The following is a 12,768-nucleotide window of genomic DNA, read 5'->3' as shown; positions in this document are numbered from 1 at the left end:
GCTGTGAGCAGGATTCGATTAAGGAGATGCCTTTCCTATTCAAACGAAAGGTAACTGAAGCCAAGGTGGAAGGGATTCCAGGATGGGAGGACCCTCCCTTTTGCACTCTGGCTGGGGAGTGGGCTCATAGGTCAGGGTTATGTGAAGCTTGGGATGCTCGTCTGCGACGATTTGAACCGTTGGATGTGACCAAAGCTTTGCAGACGGTGGAAAGGAAAGAGAAAGATGATGTTTCTTTTTTGGCACGGCGAGGTTGGTGTTTGTTGACTGCTTATCGCCGGGCTATAGAAGATAGGGATAAGATACAGACAGAGAAGGCACTCTTGGAAACGGAATGTCGCCGGGCTGTAGAAGATAGGGATAAGATACAGACAGAGAAGGCACTCTTGGAAACGGAATGTCGCCGGGCTGTAGAAGATAGGGATAAGATACAGACAGAGAAGGCACTCTTGGAAACGGAATGTCGCCGGGCTGTAGAAGATAGGGATAAGATACAGACAGAGAAGGCACTCTTGGAAACGGAATGTCGCCGGGCTGTAGAAGATAGGGATAAGATACAGACAGAGAAGGCACTCTTGGAAACGGAATGTCGCCGGGCTGTAGAAGATAGGGATAAGATACAGATAGAGAAGGCACTCTTGGAAAAAGAATATTCAGATTTACAGTTGCCTGAAGTCAAGGTGGAAGAAATTCCAGGATGGAAGGACCCTCCCTTTTGCACTCTGGCTGGGGAGTGGGCTCGTAGGTCAGGGCTATGTGAAGCTTGGGATGCTCGTCTGCGACGATTTGAACCTTTGGATGTGACCAAAGCTTTGCAGACGGTGGAAAGGAAAGCGAAAGATGATGTTTCCTTTTTGGCACGGCGGGGTTGGTGTTTGTTGACTGCTTATCGCCGGGCTATAGAAGATAGGGATAAGATACAGAAAGAGAAGGCACTCTCGGAAAAAGAAAATTTAGATTTGCAGTCTCGTTTGGCTATGATTCAATGTCAATATCTTGCACTGGGAGATCAGGCTCGTAACTACCAAGCTATAGCAGAAAAGGCTGCTGTAAGAGTTGCCAAATATAAATATAGAAAGAGGAGAGGAAAGGTAAATGAACGAAAAGTTCATATGGCCATAGCATCGGCCGGTCCTAAGTGGGACCCGGACACATGGGATGGTGATATATGGGATGATGATTCTGAAACTGATTATGAGGAAGAGGAAAAACCGCCCAAACGCACAGAGGCACGTCCTCTTCGCCGGCGGCGGATGGAAATGGATGGTAATCATCCTGTAAGGAAAGATGTGATTGAGGATTTTAACCAGCAAGAAATTTCTGATATTTTAGCCCGGGCTACACAAAAGCCTGGAGAAGCCATCATAACCTGGCTTGTTCGCCTATATGATATGGGCGCTACAGGAATTAATCTGGATGCAGGAGATGCTTTTAAATTTGTAATTTTGTCCAATGATCCAGTAATACGGGGAGCTTTCAGAGACTGGAGCATGAATGCTCACCCCCCAAATGATCGTGGACAAGACACTGATGGTACCACTTTATTGGCTCTTGCAGTAAAAGGAGCTCAAGATAAATACCCCACGGATGATATGTGGCCAGACACTAATAGACCCTGGTATACTTTAAAGATTGTGTCCAAAAGATGAGAGAAGAAACCATGAAACGGGCTGTGTTTCTGGGGTGTGGTGAAGCTTTAAATGAAATGACTTTAAGTGTCCAGGTGCGAAACAAGTTGATAAAAACTGCACCTCCGGCATACAAACAAATAATTACAACCCTTCTCATGAATGAAACTGAAAGCCCTATATCAACACTTGCAGATAAGATTATGCAGCTAGCAGACTTGGGAGACTGGCAGACAACTGAAAACTCTCCAAGAAGAGAAAAAAGAGAAACATTCTTTAAAAAGATAAAATAACTCGAGGTGATATGTTTTTGGCCCTACTCCAGGCAGGAGTACCTAAAGACCAGATTGATGGAGTTGACACTAGAGAATTATGGAAACTATATAAAGAAAAAGGGCTGAATGTAAAACAAGTGAACAGAAGGGACAGTATAGAGAATGCTTCCAACCCAGTGCCTACTGCACCTAGTGCACCACCTCCTCCCTTGGATCCTCTTCTTGCTGACTTATGTGATTGAGGGGAGGCCAAACCTCTGTATCGATTAGTGCCACTATAAGAAAAGATATTAGACCACATGTACCAATTGAAATATTTTGGAAGAATGGATCTACAACTAGTGTGAAGGCACTTGTAGATACAGGGGCAGAGGCCACCCTTATCTATGGGAATCCAACTAAGTTTCAAGGTACATCAATTCTGATAACTGGATTGGGAGGAAAAGAAATCCAGGCAGTTACCACTAATCTTTCTATGCAAATTGGGCAACTACCCCGGCACACATATCTAGTTATGATTGTACCAATACCAGAATATATAATTGGGATTGATATTCTAAAAGGATTGACATTAAATTTGGCTGATGGACAATACCAATTTGCTATTAGAGCTTTGTCTTTTCATATTAATGCTGTAATTGTGGGATGTTTGCATCATGAAGTAGAAATTCCACCTGCCACGCAAGTGATCAATCAAAGACAGTATCGCATCCCTGGAGGACAACAAGAAATATCTGAGACCATAGAAGATTATTTGGCTGTAAAAGTCCTTCGCAGAGTAACTACAGCCTGGAATAATCCTATCTGGCCTGTTAAAAAAGGTGATGGGACATGGAGAATGACTGTAGATTACAGAGAGCTAAACAAAGTGACTCCGGCTATTCAAGCGGCCGTCCCTGATTTGATTACTGATATAACAGAATCTCCTGTTAAATGGGGTGTCTCATATGACCAATTGACTGAAAAACAACAAAAACATACCTGGTTTATGGATGGTTCTGCCAAAATGATATCGGGCTCACGGAAATGGAAAGCAGTTGCCTATAACCCATCCACCCAACAAACAATTGTCACCACCGGAGATAATATGAGTAGCCAATATGCTGAACTCTATGCGGTGTATCAGGCACTTCAACAAGAACAGGGGCAACAATGTCATATATATACTGATTCGTGGGCAGTGGCACAAGGTTTGGCAACGTGGATGCCACAATGGAAAAAACATGATTGGAAAATTAATGATAAAGAAATATGGGGAAAGAAATTATGGGAAGACATATGGTTATGGTGTCAAAATACAATTGTTACTGTATTTCATGTTGATGCTCACAGTTCTTTAATTTCTGCAGAACGAAAGCATAATTCTCATGCTAATCAGCTGGTGCAGATTCGTGCAACGCACAACCCAGGCTTAGCACAATGGGTCCACGAAAAGAGTGGACACTTGGGAGAACAAGCGTCATACAGGTGGGCACAACAAAGGGGAATCCTTGTCACCCATGATGATATTGCCACTGCAGTACAACAGTGTCAGTTATGCCAACAGTTAAATAAACGGGGAGTTCCACACCCTACCAAGGTCATATCCAAAAGGGATTATTTCCGCCCATACCTGGCAAATAGATTTTATCGGACCATTGCCAAATTCTTGTGGATATACTTATGCCTGCACTGCTGTTGATACATATTCTGGTTATTTATTGGCTATACCAGCTAAAGTGGCCACCCAACAGAGTGCCATAAAATTATTAGATATAATCAAGTTATATTATGGAACACCAAGGCAAATTCAGAGTGACAACGGTTCCCACTTTACAGGTAAGTTGATTCAAACCTATACCAAGGAAAATTATATAGAATGGATTTATCATATACCTTATTACCCCCAAGCTGCAGGCCTCATAGAACGAATGAATGGATTGCTTAAACAACAATTGAGGAAACTTGGTCATGGCTCATTAAAGGGGTGGCACAACCATCTAAGTACTGCTCTAAATGTGTTAAATAACAGGCCATTAGGCCCTAATGAGACTCCTCTGTCAAGGTTGTTACCAGCAAAGATTACAGAAGTGGCAGCCGCCACCCATGAGCTTATGACCTTAACCTATTGGCCCCTAACTCAGTCTGCTAAACCGCCTTTTCGTGCCACGGCCGAAGCGGCTGGATTGGATTTATCTACTGTTCATTCTATTCAATTGCCCCCTAAGAAGCAGTCTATAGTCCCTACTGGGATAGGGGTACAATTTCCCAAAAATACCTTTGGTTTGTTAAAAGGACGCTCTGGACTGGCAGCAAAAGGTATTGATGTACTAGGAGGAGTTATTGATCCAGATTATCAAGGAGAAATAAAATTTATATTATATAATGGTAGTGACACAGTACTAACTGTAGAGTCTGGGGAACGAGTGGGACAATTATTGGTGCTTCCCCTCCTGACTCCAAATGTGTCACAAGGACAACCTCCAAGTGAATTAACTAAAAGAGGAATGCAAGGATTTGGGTCTACAGATGGATGGAAACCTGGAGCAAAGGTGTGGGTGACACATCCACCCAATGCGGCTCCACGTGCCGCAGAAGTAGTGGCCCAAGGGCCCACTGCAACGCTCATAGTAATGTATCCAGGAAATAAACAATTATATCATGATCCTAAAAATTCTGTTTCTTTGCGTGAATAGATATTCCTGCTGTGTTTGCTATGCTGTGCTGCACTTCCATGTCTGCTGCAGACCTACATGCCAACTAATGTCTCCGTAGGACAACCTTTGACCCTGCACTGCTGGACCAACTGCTCTACACCAGTGGGACCTATAACCTGGACTATGAATGGCCGAGAAATTTGGTCTCAGAAACATCAAGCAATCTCTCAGTATAAGCCTATATCTGACCAGTCACGGAGAACTAGTTATAATTTCTCTATTACCCTGCCTTCTGCTACCCTCCGTGATGGGGGCTGGTCTGGACTTCTGCAAGCTAATTTGTTAGGCCTAAGTGTTATCTTATCTAATGTTATCTTTGATGCTGTACATGATTTGCAAGATCAAGTTAATAACATTTCATATTCTAAGGGGTTGTTTGATTGGTTACCTTGGGGTTTGGGTCCTTTATTGCGAGATAGTTTTATAATTATTGTAGTCATTGGATTTTGGATTCTTGGATGTGCCTTATGTACTTGCGTACGAAGTTCATTGTCTGTGCGTATGGTGTCTTATGGTTAATGAAGACGGCCACGGCCGAATATGTCTTGACATGAGTACAGCCATGTTTGGCCGCTCCATTGACCTACAGCCACCAGCACAAAAAGAAATACAAAGCTGCTTTCTGTGTGGTGGGAACTGGCCTTTTCCCGGGAACTGGCCTTTCTCCCACGGAGAGAGTTGCAAGTTGTAACATTTCAAGGCTCTTGGAGCGTCGTGGCCCGGAATGGACTGGCCATCTGTGCCGGGCTAAGACGATAACCAAAGAGAACAATGCACGTACGCAACTACTGGGCTGGGACGTTAGCCAGGGGGCTCAGTACACGTACGCCACTGATAACCATTTGTGCATGGGAACACTAAATGCTTGCTCTGCAAACTCTGTAATTGCTTACTCTGAAAATTACTGATGGTATAAAAACTGCTGGAAACTGAGCCTCAGAGAGAGTTCCACCTAGAGAGAGTTCCACCTGTGGAAGGGACACCTTGCCCAGGACGTGTGATCCTTGCCCAGCCGCGTCGATTGACAGGGCTCTCCCGGCAGTGGGGCGTGGATGTTGTGAGTAACTGATTTGATGTGAAGTAATTGATTTGATGTGTTCTCTTTTCGGTTAACCTGGTGTTTCTCTTTCCGGTTGATTTGTGTCATTTCTCTTCAGCCGATGTGGGTGTTTTCCCTTTCCAGTCGGGCTGATGTTTTTTCCTCTTAATATTTGACCTATTTGATCTGTTTGCAGACTGTCACCTTTACTATCCTCTATATAATAAAATATACCTTCGGCCCATTTGTTTGGAGTGGAAAGTGTCTTTTACGTCTCCGATCGAATCCCCGAACCTCTGATAACAGCACCTCAAGGAGTATAGGTAAAGACTTATTCAAATTGAAGTCATAGGTCTCCAAACCGTAGTCGAAAGCTCGCAAGCATACATTATTTATTACTTATTTGTTATGAAGTTTAAACTTCTAAAATTCAGGGAACATTTTTACTATTATATATTTCCAAGTGCTTCAGGATATTCTTTATCCTCTGGAAAATTAGTAATATGATTTAAAAATGTTGTTGCTATCCTTTTTTACAAGCAAGCATGTGAAAATTCTTTGAAAATGAAGAATCTATGAAGAAATAAATGTAAAGCACCGTAAGAAGAATGATGAATATGAGGAGGATGATGATGATGATGGTAATGGTGATGATGGTGATTGTGAAGAAGATGATGATGACAAAGGCTATAAAATTTGAGGTGGAGCAGAATTGAACAAAAGAGTAAAGAACTGTGATATGTCTTGTTAAGAAGTTAACATACCAGGTAGATTGGTATAGGTACAGAAAATAAAAGAGTAATAATTTATTAGTAAATAAAGAAATTTATTGCTAACTGTTTGGTGTTGCTGTGGTAGATACTCAGATGAAGAAGGTGTCATTATTATCTCCAGTATAATAATAGTTAAGGATAAAATTTTTGAACACAAATAGCAAGAAAGCACTTTGCTTGGTGGAGTTTAGAGGAAAGAAGAGGCAGCTTCTGATTGAAAAATGGAATCTGAAATTCTATAATAAAGTATCAAACCAGAGTCTTTTGCGGCGGGGCGGGGGGAAGCTACATTTTTTCATCACTAACTAAATGTGAGTGTAGAGAAAGAAGTCAAGTTGATTCAAAGTTCTTAACCTTGAAAGACTAGGGGTTGGCTGCCATGAATAGAGATTAAAAAATCAAAAGAAATTTTGTAGAAGACAAATAGCCATAATGCAATCTTGTTTTGTGGGAGTTTGAGGGAAGAAAGGGCTTTACTTCTGCTTGGAAGGTGAAATTAGGCTTTTAAAAAAGAGATGCTACACCAGAGCCTTCAAGGAAGAGTGGGGATGGAGGAGGGAGATCAAGTGACATTTAGGCGTGAGAAGAGACAGCGGTACAGAATTCTTCTGGGGAGGAGGTGCGGGAGAGGTTTGCCTAAGACATGTTAAGTCCAGGTAGAGACAGCAAGGGGCCCAGGGAAGGAGGGAGGCAAAAATTCAGATTTAAAGTTTAGGAGAGGGCTCAGAGCTAGAGATACAGGATTCTGAGCGATCTAAGAAGAGACGATAGTTGAAGCTTTATGAAAGAATGTAATGGATTATAGATAGAATGACAAGGAATTAGACAAGGACTCCAAAGTCTTAGGGATGGCCTACATTGAAGAACTGAGAGGAGCAAGGAGGCAAGTGAGTAGAGGACACAGAGAAAGAGAAAACAGAGGAGTGGCAGACAAACTATAAGAGTGTTCTCACAAACAGAATCGTGAGAGAAGAAGGGATTTAAGTGTGGTCAAATATGTGATGTTGTAGGGGGATCAAGAAATCTGTTTTGAATGAATGAATGTTGTTGAACTGGGAGTCGATGTTAGCTGTGTGCAAATATTGCCACTCCTTCCCTTGGCCTCTGTTGACCGATAAAGCATCGTCTATAAATATCTTTTCATTTATTTGTATACTTTTCTACATGTCATTCGTGGTTATTTCAGAAAAGAGGAATCCAGAGCATATGTGCGTCTTTTTAATTTCATGTATCTTTGTACATACTTTCTCAAGTGTCTTGTACAGGATTTTATATGCTGTTGTAACCACAGTTTTTCTTTGCACAAAAGATTTGCTAACAAGTGCTCTGATTTCTCAAGTGAACCCAAACATTTCTAATTAAATGTGTGTTTAGTGTCTTTCAGAGAAAAATTACTAATGTTTCCATTAAAATTAGTAAGCAGTACACATCTACAACAATAACAATGGAGTTTGGTGACTTTTAATCTTTGGATAGAAAACTGCTTTTGATAATTAACTAAGAAAGTCTTGTAGAATTCTTGTGCTTTAATTTCCTTAATACTACTTTTGATGATTTGTTAAACTTAAAGAGAGGGATTAAGACAATTTTTTTTCATAGCTATAAAAGAAAAGTCAGGAATAAAGTTTGTCTCTAATTTAAACAATTTTTTCTATTTTTTAATACTGTAGTTGATTCTCTAATTTCTTCTGGGCATATGTCCTATTTACCCAATTTAACTATAAGATTATTGTGGGCAGAGACCATTTTTATTTCTTTTTCTTTTTTTTTAATTAGCCATGTAGCAGTACAATATCTCATACATGAAACACAGTAGTAAATTGAATGTCTGTTGAATGGATCCAAAAGAATCCTCTACATTTACGTATCTCTCTGTATCTCTTAATTCTCTCCTTTAAGCATAATTCAGAATTCATCACAACTCTTTTTTTATGAATGAAAAAAACTCAGAAATGGTCATATTACATATACACCTAAAAGGAAACTTTTTACCATGTTATTGACAAGAAAAATATTTTGAACTCAAAACTAGAGAAATTAGTAAAAGTGGAATACTACAAGTTAGAACAAAATTTGATACAAAAGAAAGTATCCCACAGGAGAAAAAAAAGGAAGTGAAAGGTTAAGACATTGCAAAATGGGAGTGGGATATGAGAGCACTCTTTATTTTTTGTTTATTTTTCATAACTAACAAATAACTCATTTTTTTTACCTGCGACAGTAAAATTTGTGCAGAAAGGTCATTTTCATTAACCTTAGGTTTGTAATTTCCAGGCTTCCTGCCCAAAGGCATTGCTGTTATTTACAATTTTTCTTAGTCCTATACAAAACCAAACAACCATCAGTGTAAGGCTAATATATGTCAAGTGCCTTAGGCACATTTCAATTAAGTATTAACATAGATTGGAAAATTTCCAAAACATTTAGTGAATATTGTTTTCAATCATTTTCATTAAAATTAATAGCAAGTGTTAAAAAGTAATATACCAGGGAGCTGGGGGAATTGAATTTTTAGCTTCTAAAGCACTATTTGTGCTAATGTAGAAAGAATTTTGGTACAATTCAGCCACATATCACCTGGTCCCATTAAATCTTGCATTTTGAGTGGGTAGAGGATGGGAGTTATGCACAAATTAGTTTTGTTTTAATACTTTTATATAGTGACTTCAAATTTTAATGAGTATTTATTAGATACCAAAAATGATGAACTCACATGTGAGCAAGCTTAAAACCTCAAACTACGTTCACCCATCATTAATGATATTTTCCAGAAATGCTTAAAGATGAGCTTTGAGAAATCAGTTTATAGAAGTAGATAAAAGAATTTTCCAAATTAAATATTATACCAATACAGAAATACTCAAATCATTTTAAGAGGAACTAATGATTGAGAATTGTGTCTGAGAATTAAAAAGATAAAGATAAGGAATGAATTAAGTGGAATATATTGTTGAAATATCAAATCAGAAGTCATAATGGCCCAAATTTATCTCTCAACATGGTATTATATAGAATATGAACTTTAACATAAAATAAAAGTCATTGACCTCCCTCACTTAATAACCCTTTAGTTTCTTAAAAATATAAAGGTTTCCAGCTGCACAGCAGTTTATAATACTGTTGGTGTTATGTATGGCATTTAAAAAACTGATATTTTATCAAATTCAATCTGTGAAATATATATCATATTATACATACGTGCATATGTATGTGTGTGCATGTGTGTGTATATATATATAAAATTTCCAATTTTAGGTAGTGAAACCTTTCAAAGATATTACTACACATAAACACTGATTTTTCTTCATTTCTTCCATTCAAGTCAACGCTATATAAGGACCACACAGTGGAACATGAACAAGTTAGGATTTCGAATAGAGTTATCTGTTGGAATAGCAGCAGCATTTTGAATGTTAATGTCATTCATAAAATTTCTTGATGACTTTGTTCTAAATTTCTTTCAAATGTAAGAGAAGGAAAAAGGATATACAAAGGACACAATAAAAGATCATAAAGATAAAACAGTTTTCTTTGCAATGGGGATGGCTTTCTATTTGTCAGTTTTCTAGATGCCCATCTTCCCAAAAAAGCCATTGAATACAATTAAGCTGCCACTTCAGGAGGGCAGAATGCTGAGCCCAGAAGAATAATCAGATCAGAAAAAATGGTAGAGATAATTATGACATAGCACTTGAGTGAGGAGTGACGGTCAAGGTGAGGCACCACTGGCAGTGAATCCAGAGTAGAGAATGTGAGGCCTGCTTTGTGGAATCAGAGGGGTCAGCAACACCAGAAAGCAGCTTGCTAACTTGGATGGCCAATGAGGGTCTAAGAGCACGAACTCTCAGACAGGTCCTTATGAGAGTATGGCTACGAGAGAGCAACCTTGAGAAACTACTGAAGAATATGGCACAAGAAAGGCCTTCAGGTCTACGTTTCCCACTGTTAATATTTCATGAGAAAACTAAGGCTGGTTATGTGGTGTGTATAGGAGAGACTCTGACACAAACGTCATTCCCCATGTCTGGGGTAACTTTTTTCTTATCCCCCTTGTCCACTACAGAAACTTATTTTCACTCTTCAAATCTGAGGGAAAATGGCATTTTCTTTCACCTTTTTTCATTCTCCCTAATTCTCAATTACAATCATTTCTTCCTTTGCCTCTCATAGCACTTCACACACACACATACACACACACACTCTCATATTTTCTCTTTCTATCTCTCTGTCTCTCACTATAGATTAAGCATCTCAAAGAAAGGGTTCATATCTACTTAATTTTCTATCCTTGGCTCCTAGCACACTGACTAACACATAATAGGTGCTCAAATATATTGAATGAATAAGTTAATAATTTAAGCCTTGTAGACAAATAGAGTAAGATTAAAGGATAACAAGATCAGAACAATATCAAGAGTTTTTAAGGTAAATAGGCTCCCATATTTGAAAGCGACTCTAATTACATTCCAACAGTATTTGAGAAGCTTCTGGATTCGGTATGCTTCAAGGATTATTACTACAAACAGGAAAAGATGACTGATTCATATGAGGCTAAGTGAGGAAAACTTAGAATGGGTATTTTGCCACATTTGCCCATATTTTACTAACACTTCATAAGGAGGAGCTGGCATATGAATAGGCATTAATTTGCACTAAATATATTGCAATTAGTTATAAAGGCGTGTAAATCATAGTTTGGTAGATCATTATAAAAGTCTTCCATAATAGTTTGGTTGTTCTCAATTAAGTTGTTTCCATAGCTCCAAATTTAAAAATCAAATTTTGTCAACTGTTTATCTAGTTATGAACCTGATCTCTTGATCAATTCTATAGTAATCGAATCTGTTAGCATGATTCATATCACCATAGATGATTGAATAGCGACAGTTTTCAATTGTATTATTTCCAAAGAATCATATTTTATGTTATATTGTATTTTTTTATCTGAAATTAAGAAATTATTTGTCTTTGATATATTAGTTGGTTATTAATAAATAAATAGCATATATAGCATAAGTTAAGTATCTTTCATCTAAGGTTGCATTTTGGTAACAGATCAGAGGAAATTATTCTTTTTCCTGTAAATAGAGAGTGGGAGCTGGAGCATAGTCTGTTGTTTTTTTCCTATTCTTGTCTCTAATTTGATCCCTCTAAGGCTTTGCTCTCTATTTCCATAAAAGCTTTTTTCTATGTGAGTTAGGCAATTTTTACTGATGAAGCAAAGACCTTTGTAACATTTTTCCTGGAAGCTAGCATCAAATTGTTGACTTCTTTCCAGTGACCTTCAAAGTATAATGGTAAGGCATCATTATTAGTCTATATCAGAGTTGAACTTATAACCTTTAGACCAAGAGTTGTATATTGGACATCTATATTCATGATTCCTGTATTTTAGAAGAGTATTTACCTCTTAGGTCATCTGTGGGCAGACATGGGGAATTCATATGAACATAGTTGTAGAATGGTTAAGATCTTTAGGACAAAAATTATATGCAATTCAATTACTTTAAGATTGATGCTGCTCGCAAGAAAATGTGACACACATATTATACAAGAGTATTCTATGGCTCTTTTACTGAGTAATTTTGATGTAAAGTTCATGCAGCTAACTCTTCTTTGTATAAAATTCCAATTTTATCTTGGATTCATAGTAACTTAAATCAGCTAGATAAATATCCATGGTTCACATGGAAAAGAATTAGCTATGGTTCACTTAGCAATAAATTTGGGTTAATGTGGACTCAAACGTTTGAAAATATAAAACCAATAATATAGCCTTAGATTCTTTATGCCTTTATAAGTGAAATCTAGGTACTACATGGATATGTAGCTGTGCAGGTGTATAGAACCTGTACAGAATTCTGAGTCAGACAGCCTTGATCATTGAGTCTCCACCTTGTGTAGACAAACAAAGCTTCCTTTCTTAAACTCCTGCAAAATTGTGCCATTATATCTCCAATACAGAGTAGAATGCGCTGGCTAATTGATTCATGCAAGACATTTTCTTGGACTTTTAAAAATCAAATATATTTTCTTATAATTACCTCTTCTGAAAAGAATTTAAGCTAGCTTATAACAAAAGGCATATTTAATAAATTAGTAAAATATATAACAGCAGAACCAAGTAAAGAGATTTCAAATAGGTCAACACAGGTAATGTGATTTATATTTATCTCTAAGCTTTAAGGAAACCAGAATGAAATGGGAAACATACATAAGATGCATAACTCAAGTTATTAGTCAATAGAAACCATAACTCGTCTTCAGGGCAAACAAATATATAGATAATTTTAAACTTGGCTGTAAATAGGATGCATTGAGTGACAGAAATTGTCCTCAATAAAACATTAACACAAA

General features: G+C 38.1%; 1 protein-coding gene across 1 annotated transcript; it reads left to right on the top strand.

Annotated features, from left to right (window-relative positions):
• Window positions 1–2,402: 2,402 nt before the first annotated feature.
• LOC147914446 (uncharacterized) lies at window positions 2,403–5,900 on the top strand. The gene is made up of 2 exons (XM_087444693.1): window positions 2,403–3,370; window positions 4,579–5,900. Exons 1-2 carry the CDS (start codon window positions 2,418–2,420, stop codon window positions 4,655–4,657), a joined length of 1,032 nt encoding a protein of 343 aa, XP_087300819.1. The 5' UTR covers window positions 2,403–2,417; the 3' UTR covers window positions 4,658–5,900.
• Window positions 5,901–12,768: the final 6,868 nt, after the last annotated feature.

This window comes from Ceratotherium simum, chromosome 20, assembly GCF_057802395.1.
Source record: "Ceratotherium simum simum isolate JZ-2026a chromosome 20, ASM5780239v1, whole genome shotgun sequence".
NCBI classification, from domain to species: Eukaryota; Metazoa; Chordata; class Mammalia; order Perissodactyla; family Rhinocerotidae; genus Ceratotherium; species Ceratotherium simum.
Note: the sequence above shows the minus strand (reverse complement) of the source record. Positions and strands in the feature narration are given on the sequence as shown.